The sequence below is a fragment of the Ranitomeya imitator genome, chromosome 5 (genome assembly GCF_032444005.1).
Source record: "Ranitomeya imitator isolate aRanImi1 chromosome 5, aRanImi1.pri, whole genome shotgun sequence".
Classification (NCBI taxonomy): domain Eukaryota; kingdom Metazoa; phylum Chordata; class Amphibia; order Anura; family Dendrobatidae; genus Ranitomeya; species Ranitomeya imitator.
This window is the reverse complement of record NC_091286.1, coordinates 43,382,281-43,404,764: the sequence shown is the minus strand read 5'-3', so window position 1 is coordinate 43,404,764 and position 22,484 is coordinate 43,382,281. Positions and strand designations below refer to the sequence as shown.

The 22,484-nt window shown below is 50.3% G+C and overlaps 1 protein-coding gene across 1 annotated transcript in view; it reads left to right on the top strand.

Annotated features, from left to right (window-relative positions):
• The window catches only part of LRPPRC (leucine rich pentatricopeptide repeat containing), a 179,083-nt gene that overhangs the window by 19,615 nt on the left and 136,984 nt on the right, over positions 1–22,484 (top strand). The window contains exons 10-11 of the mRNA XM_069768609.1: positions 3,226–3,331; positions 3,548–3,655. Coding sequence (XP_069624710.1) covers positions 3,226–3,331; positions 3,548–3,655 — 214 coding nt within the window. The remainder of the gene's footprint in view (positions 1–3,225; positions 3,332–3,547; positions 3,656–22,484) is intronic.

Genomic DNA, 22,484 nt, shown 5'->3' with positions numbered 1-22,484 from the left:
CTCTCTCGCGCCTCGTCTCTCTCTCATCTCCCGCGCCTCGTCGTCGTCTCTCTCTCGGCCTCGTCTCTCTCTCTCTCGCGCCTCGTCTCTCTCTCTCTCGCGCCTCGTCTCTCTCTCTCTCGCGCCTCGTCTCTCTCTCTCCTCTCGCGCCTCGTCTCTCTCTCTCGCGCCTCGTCTCTCTCAGCGCCTCGTCTCTCTCTCTCGCGCCTCGTCTCTCTCTCTCGCGCCTCGTCTCTCTCTCGCGCCTCGTCTCTCTCTCTCGCGCCTCGTCTCTCTCTCTCGCGCCTCGTCTCTCTCTCTCGCGCCTCGTCTCTCTCTCCTCGTCGCGCCTCGTCTCTCTCTCTCGCGCCCTCGTCTCTCTCTCTCGCGCCTCGTCTCTCTCTCTCGCGCCTCGTCTCTCTCTCTCGCGCCTCGTCTCTCTCTCTCGGCGCCTCGTCTCTCTCTCTCGCGCCTCGTCTCTCTCTCTCGCGCCTCGTCTCTCTCTCTCGCCTCGCGCCTCGTCTCTCTCTCTCGCGCCCGTCTCTCTCTCTCGCGCGCCTCGTCTCTCTCTCTCGCGCCTCGTCTCTCTCTCTCTCTCTCGCGTCTCTCGGCTCTCTCTCTCTGCGCGCCTCGTCTCTCTCTCTCGCGCCCTCTCTCTCTCTCGCGCGCCTCGTCTCTCTCTCTCTCTCTCTCGCGCGCCTCGTCTCTCTCTCTCTCTCTCTCCTCGCGCGCTCGTCTCTCTCTCTCTCTCTCTCTCTCGCGCGCCTCGTCTCTCTCGCTCTCTCTCTCTCTCTCTCTCGCAGCGCCTCGTCTCTCTCTCTCGCCTCTCTCTCTCTCTCTCTCTCTCTCTGCGCTCCTCGTCTCTCTCTCTCTCTCTCTCTCTCTCTCTCTCTCTCTCTCTCTCGCGCGCCTCGTCTCTCTCTCTCTCTCTCTCTCTCTCTCTCTCTCTCTCGCGCGCCTCGTCTCTCTCTCTCTCTCTCTCTCTCTCTCTCTCTCGCGCGCCTCGTCTCTCTCTCTCCCTCTCTCTCTCTCTCGCGCGCCTCGTCTCTCTCTCTCTCTCTCGCGCGCCTCGTCTCTCTCTCTCTCTCTCGCGCCTCGTCTCTCTCTCCTCTCTCTCTCTCTCTCTCGCGCCCTCTCTCTCTCTCTCTCTCTCTCTCTCTCTCTCTCTCTCTCTCTCTCTCTCTCTCTCTCTCTCTCTCTCTCTCTCTCTCTCTCTCGCGCCTCGTCTCTCTCTCTCTCTCTCTCTCGCGCGCCTCGTCTCTCTCTCTCTCTCTCTCTCGCGCGCCTCGTCTCTCTCTCTCTCTCTCTCGCGCGCCTCGTCTCTCTCTCTCTCTCTCTCGCGCGCCTCGTCTCTCTCTCTCTCTCTCTCTCGCGCGCCTCGTCTCTCTCTCTCTCTCTCTCTCGCGCGCCTCGTCTCTCTCTCTCTCTCTCGCGCGCCTCGTCTCTCTCTCTCGCGCCCTCTCTCTCTCTCTCTCGCGCCTCGTCTCTCTCTCTCTCTCTCTCGCGCGCCTCGTCTCTCTCTCTCGCGCCCTCTCTCTCTCTCTCGCGCCTCGTCTCTCTCTCTCTCTCGCGCGCCTCGTCTCTCTCTCTCTCTCTCTCTCGCGCGCCTCGTCTCTCTCTCTCTCTCTCGCGCGCGCCTCGTCTCTCTCTCTCTCTCTCTCGCGCGCCTCGCTCTCTCTCTCTCTCGCGCGCCTCGTCTCTCTCTCTCTCTCTCTCTCGCGCGCCCTCGTCTCTCTCTCTCTCTCGCGCGCCTCGTCTCTCTCTCTCGCGCCCTCTCTCTCTCTCTCGCGCCTCGTCTCTCTCTCTCTCTCTCTCTCTCTCGCGCGCCTCGTCTCTCTCTCTCTCATCGCGCGCCTCGTCTCTCTCTCTCTCTCTCTCTCGCGCGCCTCGTCTCTCTCTCTCTCTCTCTCTCTCGCGCGCCTCGTCTCTCTCTCTCTCGCGCGCCTCGTCTCTCTCTCTCTCTCTCTCTCTCTCTCTCGCGCGCCTCGTCTCTCTCTCTCTCTCTCGCGCGCCTCGTCTCTCTCTCTCTCTCTCGCGCGCCTCGTCTCTCTCTCTCTCTCTCTCTCTCTCTCTCTCTCGCGCCTCGTCTCTCTCTCTCTCTCTCGCGCCTCGTGTCTCTCTCTCTCTCTCTCTCGCGCGCCTCGTCTCTCTCTCTCTCTCTGCGTCTCTCTCTCTCTCTCTCTCTCTCTCTCTCTCTCGCCTCGTCTCTCTCTCTCTCTCTCTCGCGCCTCGTCTCTCTCTCTCTCTCTCTCTCTCTCTCTCTCGCGCCTCGTCTCTCTCTCTCTCTCTCTCTCTCTCTCTCGCGCCTCGTCTCTCTCTCTCTCTCTCTCTCGCGCCTCGTCTCTCTCTCTCTCTCTCTCTCGCGCCTCGTGTCTCTCTCTCTCTCTCTCTCTCTCTCTCTCTCTCTCTCTCTCTCTCTCTCTCTCTCTCTCTCTCTCGCCTCGTCTCTCTCTCTCTCTCTCTCTCTCGCCTCTCTCTCTCTCTCTCTCTCTCTCCTCTCTCTCTCTCTCTCTCTCTCTCTCTCTCTCTCTCTCTCTCTCTCTCTCCTCGTCTCTCTCTCTCTCCTCGTCTCTCTCTCTCTCCTCGTCTCTCTCTCTCCTCGTCTCTCTCTCTCTCTCTCTCTCTCTCTCTCTCTCTCTCTCTCTCTCTCTCTCTCCTCGTCTCTCTCTCTCCTCGTCTCTCTCTCTCCTCGTCTCTCTCTCTCTCTCTCTCGCCTCTCTCTCTCTCTCTCTCTCTCTCTCTCTCTCTCTCTCTCTCTCTCTCTCTCTCTCTCTCGCGCCTCGTCTCTCTCTCTCTCTCTCTCTCTCTCTCTCTCTCTCTCTCGCGCCTCGTCTCTCTCTCTCTCTCTCTCTCTCTCTCTCTCTCTCTCGCGCCTCGTCTCTCTCTCTCTCTCACTCTCGCGCCTCGTCTCTCTCTCTCTCTCTCTCTCTCTCTCTCTCGCGCGCGCGCCTCGTCTCTCTCTCTCTCTCTCTCTCGCGCCTCATCTCTCTCTCTCTCTCTCTCTCTCTCTCTCTCTCTCTCTCTCTCTCTCTCGCTCGTCTCTCTCTCTCTCTCTCTCTCTCTCTCTCTCGCCTCGTCTCTCTCTCTCTCTCTCTCTCTCTCTCTCTCTCTCTCTCTCTCTCTCGCGCCTCGTCTCTCTCTCTCTCTCTCTCTCTCTCTCTCTTGGGCCCCGTCTCTCTGCGCTTTCGCTCTCTTGGGCACCGTCAATCTATCCATTTTTTATTCAATATTTTTGTTTCTTGTTAGCCGGTCAGCATTCTGAAAAAGTGTGCGGAGCAGCTTCAGGCGGCAGATATGCACAAACAGCCCATGGAGTTCCTGTTGCAATGCGCTTTGAGAAGTTCTAATAAAGGTACGTACTTGTGTCTGATCCTCCATGGCCTTCTCTTGGCCTCGTCCCTCCTACTTTCTTGCGCCTCCTCATCACTGTTTCCTCATCCATTCATGAAGATAACTTAGGATTCTCGTCACTTACTTAAAATTGTGGATTTTTGATAACTGGATAAGGAATTAGCTTTCATGCATGGGATATTTATTCTTTTTCTTTTTTTTTTGGTTTCCTTTTTAGACTTGTCGGACGCGCTCATGAAGACTATGAAGGATGATGGGATACCTCTCAGATCTCGCTTTTTCCGGCCTGTGCTCAGTCAGTTGCGCAACAGGAACGACCTGCAAGGTTTGCTCTTTATTCTGACTCTGATATATTAATCGGTAATACCGCTCGCCGTATGTTCGCCATGTTAGATGGAAGTAACAATTAACAGTTGTCGCAAATGTCTGAAGATGGTCGTGCTCATTATATCCTGACTACATCATCCCAAGTTGACTGTGGTGTTGCACAACTTTTTACCTTTTACATTTATAAAGCATGTGACTTTTTCATAGAGATGTTTTTTATTAAAATAATTTGCAAATAATGCTGAATATATCTTACTGTTTAGTGTATACAGCTCCTGTGTAAAGCTGAGTGTTTCCATGCAAAAGTTCAATTTGTCTCAATAGTATCTCTACCTCTAGTACCTCTAGTATCTGAATTGTCAAGAGAAGGGGGGATGAAAGGAACATATTGCAGCAATGACTTCAAGGTCTGACTACAGGGCGTCTTTGTAGTCTGTCACCATGGAGACGCAAAGCCTGAAAAGAAGCTGTAGACACAAAACAGGATGCTTTTTAAATCAAGACATTTAGAAAAGTTGCTTTATTTTTTAAGCATTGAAGAAATGAAAAGTTGCAAAACAGTGTGTGTGTATATATATATATATATATATATATATATATATATATATATATATATATATATATATATATATATATATATATATATATATATATATACATACACATACACATACATATATATATATATATATATATATATATATATATATATATATATATATATATATATATATATATATATGTGTGTGTGTATCTTTTTTTTTTTTGCAAAATATTGGATTGATTAAGTTTATAAACTCGCTTTTATAATAATTTTAGCAGATATTCCACATGTTATGGCAAACATAAACTTGAAGTTACTGTTCGGGAAAACCTGTTCTGAACAGGAATGTGCAAGTCCTTTTGTTTCAGACAAGTCTAGCCCTTTAAAAGTTTATTCTAAATTGTCAATTTCACAATGAAGTATGATAGAAGCGTTGACTATAGCAATCAAGACATCTTGCAGACGTTTTCTACCAAATGCGCGATTGACCTAAAAATATATAAAAATCCCTTATGGAACCTTAAGTGGTCCTAAAGCGTTTACAACACTTTCCTGCGTTACACGTGGGACACTATTAGAATGGGTCCAAATTGAAACAAATATGGTTCCTCCGCCTCCCTCTTCCGATTTAAAGAACGGGTATATTAATTCTTTGAGTAGTATTAGCGGTATTTCGCAAAGTGTAATCGCATAAAAAAGATGCTTTTAACAGAAGTAGTTTACCCTTGGGGAAACAAACAAAAAAAAGAGTTTTTTTTTTCCATCTTATCACGCTGTATAATGTACCGCAGACTGAAATGGGGAATTGTTAGCGTGACACCGGGTGACAAACAAAATGCACAAAAAAATGGAAAAGGCGTAAAAAAAAAAAAATAGAAAATGCTTTTAGCTTATTTAGTCTTGTTGCAATTTCAGCTAGAATATACATTGGCATTAGTGCTCGGGAGTAAAGTTGGAAGCAAGTATTCCCTAATTGTCCAAGGCTATAAATCTCGGAACGAGTTGTGAAAGCTTCTTTCTAGAAAGTTATTCCTTGAAAGCTAGCCAGAGGCTTAAAGTAAATGGTCGTCCTTCAGTTCCACGTTCTTTTATTTCTTTTTTTAATCTTTCTTTTTTTTTTTTTTTTTTTTTTTTTTTATATATAAAAAGGGGTTCTTTTGTGTATTAAAGGGGTATCCCCATTGTCAGGGGTGTCAAACTGCATTCCTCGAGGGCTGCAAACAGGTCATGTTTTCAGGATTTCCTTGTACTGCACAGGTGATAATTTAATCACCAACTCATTATTTGTGTAGGTGATTAAATTATCACCTGTGCAGTACAAGGAAATCCTGAAAACATGACCTGTTTGCAGCCCTCGGAATGCAGTTTGACACCTGTTGTGAATTCTGCTTTTGGGTTCCCTCCAGTGGTTGTAGGTGGGAATGCAGTTGTCCCTGAGTTGCAGTCCTGGCCAGGTGTATCTGCTGATTGCAGTTCTGACTGGGATATTTAGGTGTGCAGGAATCATTAGTCCTTGCCAGTTGTCCATGGCAGGTTTTGGATCTTTGTGTTCCTCCTGCCTTGCTGCCAATTCAGCAAAGATAAGTGTCTGGTTTTTGTTTCTGTGGCACACATGCTGTGTGCTTAATAATTCTGTGCTATTAATTTGTTTTCTCTTGTCCAGCTTAGATTGTGTCGGTGTTTTCTCAGTCTTTTTGGATTCTCTGGAGTTGCAGATATACGCTCCACATCTTTAGCTAGATGGTGGAATTTTTGTATTTTCTGCTGTGCATATTTTTGGAAGGGTTTTAATACTGACCGCTTAGTATTCTGTCCTATACTTTCCTATTTTAGCTAGAGTGGCCTCTTTTGCTAAATCCTGTTTCCTGCCTGCGCGTGTCTTTTCCTCTACTACTCACAGTCAATATTTGTGGGGGGCTGCCTATCCTTTGGGGTTCTGCTCTGAGGCAAGGTAGATTTCCTATTTCCATCTATAGGGGTATTTAGTCCTCTGGCTGTGTCGAGGTGTCTAGGATTTGTTAGGCACACCCCACGGCTACTTCTAGTTGCGGAGTTAAGTTCAGGATTTGCGGTCATTATAGTTTCCACCAACTCAGAGAAAGTTCCATGCGGCTCCAAGGTCACCGGATCATAACAGACACCCCTGGCTTAGATCCTATCCCAAAATGTATATATATAGTAGAAAAAGGGAACCGCACAACACTAGTATTTATCTTCAGGTGCAGGGCCTCAAGCAACCAGTCCAACGATTGCACCAGATTAACAGAGACTCAAAAAAGAGGCAGCACTCCATAGTTTCAGTGAAAAATGTGGAAGGTTTAATCGACTTACATAGCCGGGCGACGTTTTTAGCTCCATCTGAGCCTTTATCAAGCAGTGGAGTGCTGCTTCTTTTTTGAGTCTTTCTCTCTATCCTATCTATCTATCTATCTGTACTCCTCGTTTAATGACATAAAAATCCACAATGGTCACAGAAATAACTTGAATCTGACAAAAGTAATAATAAATAAAAAATCTATGAAAATGAACAAATGAAAGTCAGACATTGCTTTCTCCTACGCCTCATTGGGGGACACAGGACCATGGGTGCTATGCTGCTGCCACTAGGAGGACCCTAAGGTAACACATAAAGAATAACTCCTCCCCTGCAGTATACACCTCCTGCTGGCTATAAGTGAACCAGTTCTTGCTTAGTGTCTGTAGGAGGCACTGGAGTCTTTCAGACTCCACCGTTTTTATTTTAATTTTTTACTTTTTATTCTATTTTTTTTCCTTAACGGAGCGAATGGGGGCGACAGATCCTTTCTAGGTTCCGATCTCCCCCGAATCATCAACAGGCAAGTACGTGGAGCGTCCCTCCCGTATCCTTTCCTGCAACGTTGGATGCCAGCCCTGAGCACACCTTACGGGCGACGGTTCCTTCGCGTTCAGATCTCCCCCCCCCCCCCCCCCCCCCCACCTCCCCCTCCATAGCAGGCGACCACATTGAGAAGCCCTCCATCTACCTCTCCTGGAGCCAGGTGCATAGCCGGACATAAATATGTATGGCGTCCGTGCAGCCCCCCACTGCATCATCACTGATATAGCGGATTAAGCTCTCCACCCCCTCCCTGACTATGGCGACGGTGGATTGAGCACCGGCCCACCGCATCTACCGTGAGTACACTGCGGGGGCCGAGGCGCTGGGGTCTCCTGGTACCCGGGGTATGGGAGGTCTGCATCTTAAAGCCCGTGTCCGTGGGTGGTCCGCAATGTGGCAATTCAATGAAGGAGTGTAGCTTAAGAATGGCGCTAATAGCGGGTCCCGGTGCTGCAGGCCGCAACTGCAGGTTTTTAAATTTAGCCCCCGGCTTTTCCCCTTCATACAGGCCGGAGTTTTGGCCACGCCCAGCAGCAGTTGCCGCCGCCCACTCTTTCTGGTGCTTCTCGTTCCCTGAGAAGCGCTCTCACTTCCTGATCTCAGCCGGCCGTCTTGGTACACCCACAGGGCTGATGCTGCAGCACTGCTCCAGCCTTTTGAATCACAGCCTTCAGGACGAGCGATTTCCGTGCATACACTGGGGACTCAAGACACAGGACCTGGGTAAGCTGCAGAAACATAGCTTAACCCTTCCCCTGTTAGTAAGCGCTCTCCCCAAGGCTATGCTATGTCTCAATCAAAGCCTCACAAAAAGTCTGGGAAGACCCACACTGTTTTTTTCGCGGCATGCACCTCTTGTAAGGTGTCATTACCCTGGGGTCACAATACTGCATTATGCACAGCTTGTGAACCGGTGACTGCTCAGGAACCACCTGTTACTGATACCGAACCTAGTGAGCCTAGTCCCCCTGAGTGGGCTTCCTCCCTTTCCCAGTCTATGGCATCTCTGGCAAAAGCGTTAGACTCGTTCCGAGACCCTTCCTCTAACCAGGGCACTATTACGGACGATGCTTCCAATCGTCAGAACCCCTCGTACTCCAGAGGTCGTACCTTGCCAAGGAGCTTTCGCTCTTCCAGGAAAAGGACTCATGCCATATCCCCAGACCATCACTGGGATTCGGGTTCTGAGAGTTGCATTTCTCGCTCCTCTTCCATTGGGGCCAGTAGAGAACTTGTTTCAGAGGGCGATTCTGATGCGTCCCTAGATCAGGAATTTCATCACGATCAGGAGACTCGACTCTCTGAGTCAGTGAATAAGGCTTTGAAGCTTGAGGAGGAACCTTTATCTAAAACTGATCATGCAGTGTCCTTTAAGAGCACCAAACGAGCTCACAGAGTGTTCGCCACTCATCCCGAATTTAAGGAAATCGTTGATTCTCACAAGATCCGTCCAGATAAACGATTCACAGGGCAGAAGCCCATGGAGTCAAAATATCCTTTTGCCCAGGATCCAAGAAATGATTGGTGGCAGTCTCCCCCGATCGCGCCTGGCTACTAAATCTGTTTTATCCTCTTCGGAGAGCGCCTCTATTAAAAACCCAACCGATCGACAATATGGCGCGTTCCGCCTTTGAAGCCTCAGCAGCCGCACTCTTCCCATCTTTTGCCGCTATGACCCACTGGGCTGAGGTCTTGTCTTCAGCGGTGCTGGATACCAATCTTCACCCTGAGACCTTGCTACTCAGATAGCCAGAGCTGGAGATTTTGTAGTGACCGCGTCCCTGGATGCCGCTAACTGCGCTTCTCAAGCAGCAGCAAACGCCATCACCATCTGGAGGTCCTTATGGCTCAGGGTCTGGCGTGCGGATTCTGCTTCCAAAAAGTCATTGACTTCTCTACCATATCAGAGTGGTCGTCTTTTTTGGCGAAAAGCTCGACCAATTAATTTCCGACGCCACTGGAGGGAAGAGTAAAATTTCTTCCACAACAGAGACCCTCTCGGCCCTTTCGGAACCTGCAACCACAGGCTCGGTCCCGATTTATTTTTATTTTTTTTTTTTCTCGTTACAACTCAAACTGGTCCTCTACTTCCACATCTCCCGGTTCCGGCCGGGCACAACGTGGAGACAGAGGTTCCCAGGCCTCTTATAAACCTTCCCCTTAATGGAAAGAAAGGCTTAGGCAGACGGGATCCAGAGGCTCCAGAACGGGCAGATCTTCCACACAAGGACTCCCTGTGGTATCCGGGAAACACCCTCAAATAGGCGGCCGCCTGCTTTCCTTCAGTGCCACGTAGCTCTTGGTCGTTCACGACGAGTGGGTCCACGACCTAGTGTCCTCCGGATACAAGATAGACTTCTTACCCGTCCTCCAAACCGTTTTTTTCCTGTCTTCCCCTCCCAGGGCAAAAGCATCAGTTCTTCCAAGCTATAAGCTCTCTGAGAAAGGACGGAGTTAATATTCCGGTTCTAAAAAGCGAAAGGTTTCAAGGTTTTTATTCAAACCTCTTCATTGTTCCAAAGGAGGACGGTACAGTATGGCCCATACTGGACCTAAAAAACAAGTTCGTCAGGGTGCGACGGTTCCGAATGGAATCGCTTCGTTCTGTGATCGCCTCCATGGAAAAAGGCGACTTCCTGGCGTCTATAGACATCCAGGAAGCATACCTCCACATTCCTATTTTATCTTCTTACCAAAGGTTTCTTCGCTTCGCAGTTCAGGAAGATCACTTTCAATTTGTTGCTCTGCCCTTTGGCCTCGCCATCGCCCCCAGGGTATTCACCAAGGTCATGGCGGCTGCCGTGGCCATACTCCACACCTGAGGAGTGGTGGTGCTACAGTATCTAGACGATATCCTCATCAAAGGCCCCTCTTTCCGCACTTGCGGGGAGACCGTGAACATCACAATACTCTCTCTCTCCTAGGTTGGAAGATGAACTTCAAAAAAAAAAAAAGAAATCTTCCCCAGTACTGTCTCAGCGAATTTCCCTTCTAGGAATGATACTCTACTCATCCCGGGGGTTGGTTCTTCTTCCCCCGGAAAAGATCTCGGTTTTATAGCGAGACGCTCTCAGCCTTGCACTCACTCTCTTTGCTTCAGTATGAGAGTTCTCGGCAGGATGGTAGCGGATATGGAGGCGGTTCCATTTGCTCAATTACACCTCTGCCTCCTACAGCATGCCCTCCTGGCTGTTTGGGACAGGAACCTGTTCTCCCTCGACCGTCGGTTCCTCCTTCCCCGGCGAGTCAGTCTCTCAGGTGGTGAACAGTGAAATCCTCCCTGAATCAAGGGAAGTAATTTCTTCCAGTACATTCGTTAGTTCTGACAACAGATGCCAGTCTTCTAGGCTGGGGAGCGGTGCTCCTTCATCACACTGCTCAGGGCCGCTGGTCCCCCCAGGAATCACATCTTCTGATCAACATCTTGGAAATTTGGGCAATCAGGTTGGTGCTTCTCCAATTCCCTCCCTTCCTGGCGGGTCGCCCAATCAGGATTCTGTCCGACAACGCCACTGCCGTGGCATACATCAACCGCCAAGGGGGAACCCTCAGCAAGGCAGCCATGACTAAGGTGGGCCACATCCTCCGATGGGCCGAGGAAAACCGCTCTGTTTTCTGCAGTTCACATCCCGGGAGTGGACAATTGGGAGGCAGATTTCCTCAGTCGTCAAGGCATCGACTCCAGGGAGTGGTCTCTCCATCTGGAGATCTTCCACTAGATATGCTGTCATTGGGGAATTCCGGATGTGGATGTGATGGCCTCACGGCTAAATTCCAAACTTCCCGACTTCACAGCTCGGTCCCACGATCCGGCAGCCATCGGGGCAGATGCTCTCGTACTCCCGTGGCATCATTTTCTGCTTCCGTATATATTTCCCCCACTTCCTTTACTGCCGAGAGTCATCAAAGGATCCTAGGGGGGGGGGATCCTTTGGGGATCCTAGTTAATGATAAACTTACCTGGAGCAGCCAGTGCCAGGCAGCAGCTGCCAAGGCAAACAGGATCATGGGGTGCATTAAAAGAGGTCTGGATACACATGATGAGAGCATTATACTGCCTCTGTACAAATCCCTAGTTAGACCGCACATGGAGTACTGTGTCCAGTTTTGGGCACCAGTGCTCAGGAAGGATATAATGGAACTAGAGAGAGTACAAAGGAGGGCAACAAAATTAATAAAGGGGATGGGAGAACTACAATACCCAGATAGATTAGCGAAATTAGGATTATTTAGTCTAGAAAAAAGACGACTGAGGGGCGATCTAATAACCATGTATAAGTATATAAGGGGACAATACAAATATCTCGCTGAGGATCTGTTTATACCAAGGAAGGTGACGGGCACAAGGGGGCATTCTTTGCGTCTGGAGGAGAGAAGGTTTTTCCACCAACATAGAAGAGGATTCTTTACGGTTAGGGCAGTGAGAATCTGGAATTGCTTGCCTGAGGAGGTGGTGATGGCGAACTCAGTCGAGGGGTTCAAGAGAGGCCTGGATGTCTTCCTGGAGCAGAACAATATTGTATCATACAATTATTAGGTTCTGTAGAAGGACGTAGATCTGGGGATTTATTATGATGGAATATAGGCTGAACTGGATGGACAAATGTCTTTTTTCGGCCTTACTAACTATGTTACTATGTATGTTACTATGTTACTATCAAGAAGATCAGAGCTGAGAGGGTACCGGTAATCCTGATTGCGCCAGATTGGCCGCGCCAGGCATTGTACGTGGAACTCGTTCAACTAGTCGCCGACATTCCCTGGCGATTACCGAATTGCGCAGACTTGCTGTCTCAGGGCCCCATTTACCATGATCAGCGCTAGAAAGCCTTCATCTATGCGTATTTATCATCGCACCTGGAAGACCTTCTTCTCATGGTGCAACGACCGAGGGATGTTCTCTTCTTTTTTCCATTTTCGAATTCTTACAAACAGGTTTGGACTTCGGTCTCACCCTTAGTTCTCTCAAGGAGCAGGTTTCAGCCCTAATCTGTTCTGTTCCAACGCAGGAGTGCCAACAGTTTACAAGTCAAGACGTTTATTCAGGGAGTCTCCCACCGGGTGCCCCCCTTTAAGATGCCGTTGAAACCATGGGTCCTTAATCTGGTCTTCTGAATTTTGCAACAGGCTCCTTTCGAACCTCTACAGGAGGTTTCCCTGTCTTTTCTTTCATGGAAAGTTGCTTTCTTAGTTGCGGTCACCTCTATTAGATGAGTCTCCGAGCTGGCGGCTTTGTCTTCTCAAGTTCCGTTCCTGAATTTTCATCAGGATAAGGTGGTGTTGAGAACATCCCTGTCTTTTCTACCGAAAGTTGACTCCTCTTTTCATCTCATTGAGGAGATTGTTTTTCTGTCACTCTGTCCGGCACCAGTACATCGCATCGAGAAGGCCCTTCACACACTGGATTTAGTGAGAGCTCTTAGGAGATACGTCTCGCGGACAGTTTCTTTCCGCAGGTCAGATGCCCTGTTCGTGCTCCCGGAAGGACCAAGGAAAGGGTTTTCCGCTTTCGTTCGGCTATTCAGGAGTCCTACCGAGTCAGAGGTCATTCTGTCCCAGCAGGGATTAAGGCTCATTCCACTCGGTCAGTGGGTGTGTCTTGGGCCATCCATTTCTCAACCCTTCCCCTGGGCCCCTGGACGACCCTCGCTTATATGTGTGCCAGACAAGCAAGGTAATCAAGATGTGCCCGGGATTTCGTTTATTTTTAAATTGCGCGCCTCCTGGACCCGTCAGTGCTCCAACCCTGTAGTCCCTGCTGTTTCTTCTTTCTCGTGCTCTATATCAGGCGCGTATTCACTACCGGTCTTTTCCAGCGCGTCGCACGACTTTCCTTTTACTTTCGTTTTCTTTCGGCACTCGGCCTGGGCGGCCATGCCCCCTCTCGCCCGCACTTTTTTGGCGCCCAGGGATATCCTATCACAGGTTGCACTTCCCTTGGGGCACGTACCCCTTCGACCGCCGGACCAATCCAGGGTCTCCCATACCTCCTTCTTCACGAGGTTGCTCTCCCTCTCCATCTTGGTTTCAGCTACCTCACTGGAAGCCGCACTGTTCGGGGGACACAGATAACGCACAGCTTCCCTATCCTGTACGGTAGACTTTCACATTTATATCCTACCAGCCCTCCTCTGCAGTATCTTAAACATACGCAGGCAGACCTGCAGTATTCTATACATACACTGGCAGAGTTGTCCAAACTTTTCTCTATAGAGCGCACCAGCCTCCATATGTCCAACTCTACCTGGGCTTCTGTTTCTAAGCCCACCATCATTCATTACGCTTGCTCACACTGCAAGAAAAAGTGGTCAGCAGGCCAGTCATCGCCTTTCTGCCAGTCCTGCAGTCCTCTTTCCATGTCTTCCCCGCAAGAAGCTTCCGATTCTTGGGATGAATGCACTCCCCCTCCCTCAGAGTGGGCAGTTGCTATGTTCCAGTCGGTCTCGGACCTGACTAAGATATCTGAGTCTCTGGTCCTGGCGCTTGAATGACTTCCACAGCTATCCGCAGCCACCAGTGCCCCGATTGTCCCTCATGACGATTCGCATGCACCCGATATCGACCCTCAAAAGGACACTCCTGCCGCCCATTCTAGAAAGAGGTCTCTGTCTGGCTCCTCTTCCAGCTCTCTGGGTCCCTCGGCAGCTCCCAAGCTGCTTTCCTCTTCCCAATTCCCCTCTTTGGAGGAGGACCTTGGTCGGATATAGATTCTCAGTCCGGGTCTGACTCAGACCGGACTTCCAGTATGCAGGCAATCGTGGATAGTCTCATCTCGGCTGTCTCTCAAACCCTGAAACTTAAACGGGACGAGGCTCCCTCCCAGGATCCTTCCGTCTTTTAAGCGGGTGAAACGTCCTTCTCGCTCCTTCTCCAATCACGAGGAGTTTGAGTCTACCCTGTCTAAACACTGGGAGGATCCTGAAAAGCTCTTCCCGGGTATAAAACACTTGGTCTTATACCAATTATTATTGGCCTTTTAGCGCCGACCTTCTTGCCAAATGGGCAGAATCTCCAAAAGTGGATCCGCCGGTCTCCCGTCTTTCCTCCAAGATGGTTCTGTCTTTACCAGATGGTGCGTCTCTTAAGGACGTGACGGACAGGCAAATTGAGACTCAAGCCAAGTCAGCTTTTGAGGCATCGGGTGCTTCCCTCTGCCCCAGTTTTACCTCCACTAGGGTGGCAAAGGCCATTTCCGCCTGGGCCAAGATTCTTCGCCGAGGCATCTTGGCTTCGGCCTCTCTGCAAGAACTGGCCGATCTGGTAGACCAGATTGGCCACGCGGGCAAATATGTTTTGGCTGCCTCCTTAGATGCAGCAGCCTGTTCCGCCAGGACAAGTAGCAACATCATAGCTGTACGCCGCGTCCTTTGGCTGAAAGCATGGAGTGCATATACAACTTCCAAGAGGTCCCTCACCAACTTAGCCTTTCAGGGTTCCAGACTCTTTGGAACTCAGCTAAATCAGATCATTTCGGATGCCACTGGGGGAAAGAGCACTTCCCTCCCTCAGTCTAGGCCAAAGCGTTTCTTCAACAGAAAGGGCCCTAGGCCTTTTAGGCACTTTCGTCAATTTCAAACTTCGAACTCCTCTTCTCAACAGGAGCGTCAGGATGCGTACCTTCATGTTCCCATTTGCATACGGCACCAGAGGTACCTTCGGTTCGCTATCCAGGAAGAGCACTACCAATTCACGGCTCTCCCGTTCGGTCTGGCGTCTGCCCCCAGGGTCTTCACCAACATCATGGCGGTGGTCACGGCTATCCTTCGTTCCAGGGGGGTTCTCATTATCCCTTACCTGGACGATCTTTTGATCAAGGGATCATCCCATCGAGACTGTGCTCGAAACCTCCAGATCTCTCTGGACACTGACTCGTCTCGGCTGAATTATCATCCGAGACAAGTACTCTCTGATTCCTTCCCAGCGCCTGTCTTTCCTGGACATGGAATTCGACAAGAACTTGGCTCTGGTCTTCCTCCTGAAGGACAAGTTCTCTGCAAGGCAGTCCGATCTCTAAAACACCCAGCCCCCCGCTCGCTACGATTCTGTATGGCAGTCCTGGGAAAGATGGTTGCCTCCATGGAGGCCGTACCTTTCGCCCAATTCCACTCCCGTCCTCTCCAACTGTTCCTTCTATCCACTTGGAACAGGTCCACGACTGCTCTGGACCGCCCCATTCGTCTACTTCGCCAAGTTCGCCAGTCCCTCACCTGGTGGACTCTGTCCTCCTCGGTCCTGAGAGGGAGGTCTTTTCTTCCGCTTCTTTGGCAGGTCATCACCTCAGATGCCAGTGTGCTCGGATGGGGAGCAGTCTTCCGACATCTCACAGCGTAAGGTCGCTGGACCCCCCAGGAGGCTTTTCTTCCCATCAACCTCCTGGAGATCAGAGCAATCTTCCTTGCCCTACTCCATTGGCAGTCCCTGCTTATGGGCCACCCCGTCCGCATTCAGTCGGACAACGCCACGTCCGTAGCGTACTTGAACCACCAGGGCGGGACTCGCAGCAGTCAGGTAATGGCGGAAACGGCAAAGATCCTTCGGTGGGCAGAACGTCACGTTTTGGCCATATCAGCCGTTCACATTACGGGGGTCCAAAATTGGGCAGCAGATTTCCTCAGCCGCCAGGGTCTGGCAGCGGGCGAGTGGTCTCTCCATCCCTCAGTCTTCGATCAAATCTGTCTTCGTTGGGGCACCCCAGACGTCGATCTCATGGCGTCCCGGATGAACCACAAGGTACCTCGATTCGTAGCCAGATCCCGGCATCCTCTGGCCATCGACCACGACGCCCTGCTAATACCATGGTCCCAGTTTCGGTTTCCTTACCTGTTTCCCCCTCTCCCCTTGATCCCAAGGGTGGTGAAGAAGATAGTTAGAGGGGATTCCGGTCATTCTCATAGCACCAGACTGGCCAAGGCGCCCTTGGTGCGCGGAGCTCGTAAACATGCTCACGGATACCCCCTGGAGACTCCCAGACTGCCCAGACCTTCTTTCATAAGGCCCGCTCTTCCACCAGAGTTCTCAGTCTCTTCCTGTCCCACTGTGCAGGGAGTCAAGGGATACCACTTCTAAAGCCACACCAGCATGCTTGCCAGCACTACCCAGTCTTCCACATGATCCAGGCTCACCTCCCTACAGTCTGGATCACTTGATCCTTTCCCTGATCCTCTGTTGTGAATTCTGCTTTTGGGTTCCCTCCAGTGGTTGTAGGTGGGAATGCAGTTGTCCCTGAGTCGCAGTCTTGGCCAGGTGTATCTGCTGATTGCTGTTCTGACTGGGATATTTAGATGTGCAGGATTCATTAGTCCTTGCCAGTTGTCCATGGTTCTGGGAGGAGTAGGTTCTCTGTCTGGTTCATCTTGCCTTGCTGCTAATTCAGCAGAGATAAGTGTTTGCTTTTTTTTTCCTGTGGCACACTTGCTGTGTGCTAATAATTTTGTGCTATTCATTTGTTTCTTGTCCAGCTTAAAGTGTGTCAGTGTTTTCTCAGTCTAGTTGGATTCTCAGGAGTTGCAGATATACACTCCACATCTTTAGTTGGATGGTGGAACTTTTTGTATCATCTGCTGTGGATATTTTTTGAAGGGTTTTTTACTGACCGCTTAGTATTCTGTCCTATCCTTTGCTATTTAGCTAGAAGTGGCCTCTTTTGCTAAATCCTGTTAACTGCCTGCGTGTGTCTTTCCTCTATTACTCACAGTCAATATTTGTTGGGGGCTGCCTATCCTTTGGGGTTCTGCTCTGAGGCAAGGTAGAATTCCTATTTCCATCTATAGGGGTATTTAGTCCTCCGGATGTGTCGAGGTGTCTAGGGTTTGTTAGGCACACCCCACAGCTACTTCTAGTTGCGATAAGATCAGGATTTGCGGTCAGTATAGGTTCCACCAACTCCAGAGAAAGTTCCATGCGGCTCCAAGGCCACCAGATCATAACAATCCTCCTTCCCACCATGTTGAGTCCAGAAGACTAGAGATCCTACACTAGGAGACTCAGAGGAGCTCTTTAAAACCTCACTTACTTGTGGCCTCTCACCCTGCATGTTCCTAGAGGGACAGGAGGAGTTGATGTTGATTGATGCACAAAACCTAGAGCAGCCATGGCCAGAAGATGACAATGGGGAAAGGCAAATTTTGTCTAGGGAAGAAGATGATGATGATGATAATGTCAGTAAATCAGGTTAAGTCACCAAGTCGGGAGGACCAGGGTGAGTTGGTGGATGACGGTTACTGACCCAACTTGCGAAGCTGGCATGCAGAGCGAGGGCAGCAGTGCTGAGGGGGAGGGATTGGCAGCACCATAACAGGTAGGAAGAGGAAGTGGGGTGACTAGAGGGAGAAGGCGGCCAACTGTTCAGCAGAGCACCGATACTTGTGAATTTTTGTCAGTTAAGGTTCCTCAGTCAGGGATTTTTTTTAAAGAGAGTTCTGAGACAAAAAATGGTGATTTCTCCATCGCCTCATTGGGGGACACAGACCGCGGGTGTATGCTGCTAACACTAATTGATACAAAGAAAGTTAGTTCCTCCCCTGCAGTATACACCCTCCTGCTGGCTCTCAGCTAACCAGTTCTTGCTTAGTGTCAGTAGGAGGCACACGGACAGGTCTGCTATTCAGACCCAAAGCTCTTTATTCTTCTATTTTTACCTTTTACATTTTTGATTTTTATTTTTTCTACGGACGAATGGGGCGACGGAGCCTTTCAAGGTTCCGATCTCCCCGAACCATCAACAGGAGAGCACGGAGAGTGTCGCCTCTCCGTATCCTCTCCTGCGACGTGGGATGCCATGCCTGGGCTGATTCTTAGGAGCGACGGGTCCCTTCAAGGGCACCAATCTCCCCACACCCTGAACAGACGAGCACATGGAATGTCGCCTCCACGTATCCTCTTCTGCAGCCAGGTCTAATGCCGGACAACTGGCTCTGTTCACCTGGGGGCTGAACTCCATGGATGTACAGAGGCCCCTCTATTTGGCGTCCGAGCAGGCCCCACTGTCCCACCACTGTGAAAGCGGATGACACATGGAGGCGGACGGTTCCTTTCCACCTCCCTAACAAAGGAATGGTCGATTTGAGGTTTATCCCTGCACCTGCAGCAGAACAGTAGAGTGCGCGCGCTTTCCTCGCCGCTGAAACCCAGTCATCGCAGCGGTTCCATGCCGGAACGTGCACCGATGGTGAGTGGATCCATCTGCACCAGGATAATCACATACTGACAGGCAGCCTCAGCCACTTCCCATGTGGCCCACTTCCCTGAGGTAACGCTCCGGCCGGCTGCAAAAATTTAGCCCCCGGCTTCGGACGATGTGTAGGCCGCATCCCGGAAGCCACGCCCGCACTATGGCGCGCTAAGGCGGCTCTGCCCACTTTTCTGGCGCTTTTCACCTGGTACGGGAACGCTCGATTTTCTCGGCCACTACAACGCCCCTCACTTCTACCGCTGGTATCGCTTCCGCCGGCTGCAGAAATTTAGGCCCCGGCTTGGGCCTATTCATGGAAGTCTTGAGGCTCCGCTCACATTGTCTGTGGCTCCGCCCTCCGAATTGGTGCTTTTTGCTCTCTGCAAGCTTTTTTATCACCTATGCAACTCCCTGTGGCCATCTTGGTCCACCCGGCCGGCTCACACAGGGGCGACCGTTTTTGCATTAAAGGGGCACAACGACTCTATATCAGTACCCGGTTAAGGAAGTACCTGACCAGTATGCCCTGGTCTTAAAGGCACATGACCAGTATTACTTGGTCTTAAAGGCGCATGACCAGTATTCCCTGGTCTTAAAGGCACATGATCAATCTGAAGCCTGTCACCTAAATGAGCTCAGGAGCCCTCCGCAGCTGATGCCAGTTTATCTCAGAGTACCTAGTTCCCCTCGTCACTGACCGCAATCCACGGTTTCTGACCAAGAGATTGAATCCCTCCGTGTACCCTCTGTGGCTCGGAGTGCTCTCAGGACCGATATACATGGTCCCTCTCCTACATGGGAGTCGTTGGCTAGCAGGGGCCGCAAGTATTCTGGAAACGTACAGGCATCTAGAAAACGCAAGTTTTCATTTCCTGATCTCTCTCATGATTTGCTGAGAACAAGGCTCTGAATATGGATCGGATATTGCCCTGGATCTGAACTTGCCAGAGCTTTAGAAAAGGATGGACCCTATTTATATCAACCAATCTCTGTACATTGATGAGGACTCCAGTTCTGCTCTACACTACGCAGTGTCCCTCATAGAGCATTTGCCATACAATCAGGATAAGCGATTCACTGGACAGAAGCCTCTACATGCGTTGCCATGCCTGGTCTGATTTTTAAGGGCGACGGGTCCTTTTTAAAGGGCACCGATCTCCCCACACCATCAACAGACGAGCACATGGAGTGTCGCCTCCATGTATCCTCTTCTGCATCCAGGCCTAACGCCAGACAAACCTGCCCTGTCCACCCGGGGACCTGAACTATGTGGATGTACAGAGGCACCCTTTTTGGCATCCGAGCACCCCCCCTCCCCTTTTTGCATCACCACTATTTAGCAGATGATGCAAGAAGGTGGATGATCCCTCTCCACTTCCCTGTTAAGAGGATGGTGGATCGAGAGTTCCTAATTTTCTACTCTGCACGACGATGGCAGGAGACGGCTTTTTCCTGACCTGCTTGATGCAGCCCTGCATTCTGCCACTTGGCAGATTAACCGGGTAGAATCTCTTGTGGTATACCTACCAGTATCCCTGCCCGTGTCACGAAGACAGTACAGCTGGCCAATCAAATCTTCTGAGTAGGAGACTAACAAGGGATCATATGTTTCCTACAGACCCAACCAGGTGGAAGGCTTGTCCAGGACAGTCTAGATCTAAAGGCTCTTGATTCCAAAAAGGGGGAATGAAAGACCGATCCTGGACCAAAAATTTCTGACAACCTTTGACAAGGTCCTCCTTCGGATGGAGTTCCTCTGCTTAGCCATTACTTCAACAGATAGGCTGGAGAACTCTAATTTGTATCCCTGAGCAATCCCCTGCAGAATCCATGGGTTTTTGGATATTTTCTGCCATCCCCCTGGAAATTTTTGTAACCGACCTCCCACACTGATGTCATTTATTTGGCTTTCCTGTACTTGTACTGGGGAAGATGGAGTCTCTACCTTTTCCACCCTTGGGATAAGACCACCTCCCGGACATTCCTTTCCCCTGTAGTCTGTCTTCTGACTAGGTCAGGCTCTATGAAAGGGCTGGTACTTTTTTGTATTATCTTCAGGGAACCCTTTCTTCTTGTCTGAAGCTTTTTCTAATATGTCATCTAGAATAGGCCCAAACACTTTACTCCCTGAAAATGGGATTCCACAAAGCTTATTTTTTGATTGGATATCTCCAGACCAAGTCTGTAGCCAGATAGCTCTTCTGGCCGCATTGGACAAAGACTCGCTTCTGGCGGCGAATCGTACAGATTCCGCTGAAACGTCCGCCATAAAACCTGTAGCGAGTTTTAGCAACGGAAGGGATTTGAGAATAACATCTCTGGAGGTCTTGGCTTTGAGATGTTCTTCCAAATCGTCCATCCATAAATGCATGGACCGGGCTACCGAGGATGCAGCTATATTGGCCCGTATTATAGCTGACGAGGATTCCCAAGTTCTCCTGAGCAGTCCATCTGCTTTGCGATCCATTGGATCCTTTAAAGTGGAGGAGTCTTCAAACGGCATTGCCGTCTTTTTAGCCACTTTTGCTAATGGCACATCTATTTTGGGAACTTGATCCCAAACTTTAATATCCTCCGGATTACCGGTATAAGGTAAACGGAGTCTGAAGTCTCTAGGCATTACTAGTCTTTTCTCCGCTTCCTGCCATTCTTCTAATATCATGGAACGGATATGATTAACTGGAAATACATTTGTGACTTGAGCATGCAGACCGCCAAACATTTCATCTTGAATTGAGGTTTCCTCTGGAGTGTCCTGTAACTGCATAGTGTTATGTACTGCATGTAGGAGTTCATCCGTATCTACCGCCGAGAAGAGATATCTCTTTCCTCTTCCTAATGGTTTTTCTTTTCCTTCCTGATCCGAAATTTCCGAATCTTCTTCCTCAGAAAAAGGACTGGACTCCCTTGGTCTTTTCCGTGAGGTTTGCGGTTCTGTCTGGCTCGTCTGGGAAAGATTTAGGCTCGAGATGAACGCCTGAACCTCCTGATGTATCATTGCTCTCATATTGGTTAATAAAGAAGTCTGTTCTCTCCAACGATTTTAGATGTGCATGACTTGCAGAGTGGCTTCGGCCAGTTCTCCGGAAATCTAGCTGCACAAAATGGGGCATTTACTTTTCCAGATTTTTTCTTTTCAGGTGCAGGGATGGAAGGCTCTGCCTAAAATACATAGAGATCCTAGTAATAGGGGTATATGGGGATGGACAGGACGCATTGTGGTATGGCTTTGATTAGCTAACTCATGTGCCCCTGAGATTGGTCTAGCCCTTCAGGTCTGGCTGTCTCTTCCATTATGGAGATACTTTAGCCGGGTGCTCCATATCAGGATGGCCGGCGGCATATAGACCCCCATCCCCTGTTTATGCTTTTACCTGGTTGATCCTGCCCTCCATACCGCTTCCATGCGGTGACCGTGCCTCAAAGGCCTCTCCTGAGGCCGGCGCCGCTGCTGGCGTTCCACACTCCAAAGCTCATCGCGGCTGGAAGTGACGCGACCGCTGTTCCTGGAGGCGGACGCGCCGCTCATGCAGGCTGCCGCCGCTGATGAGAGCGGACGCTGCCGGAAGCCGCACTCACCCCCCAGCGAACAGGCGCCCGGACTGAGAGCCCCCTGTACGGAGGAAGTGGACCCGACCCCAGGAGCAGCGCTACACTGGGGAGGCTGAGGGACCCCCCATGACAGGTATCAGCAGCAGATATTCGCGATGGGGAAGGGAAAGGCTGGGCCCCTCGATCTCCACCACCTGCACATCACCGTTGGAGGAGAAGCTTGCCGTTTCTATCCACAGTGGGACAGAAAAAACACTGGTGGGTGGATTGGGGAGGGTCCTTTTAACTGCTTGTTGTTCCTGTCCCACTGAAGGTAAGAACGACGTCCTCCAATGGTGCTGTCAGGTGGTGAACTGGAAAGAAAGTTCCCAGCCACGCACCCAAATGCTTAACAGGCATATTTCCATCCTGCTTGCCATGGAAATGTTGACATTTAGGCTGGTAGACACGGAAGATTTCCGCCGACTCATGGTGGCAGCCGTCCCTCGGTCCCCAGCCGCCACTATTTCTCCGGTGTAGCGTCCCCGCCTTGTACCACCTTGTTCCAGCACGTGTTCAGGAACATCACCTGTGCCCTTACCAATGCACTTTCTGGGATTGTCCACTTAACGACTGACACATCGACAAACGCTTGTGGACAGGGAAGCTACATTTACCTGACACTGACAGCACACTGAGTACCATTGTGGAGGCCTGGGCAG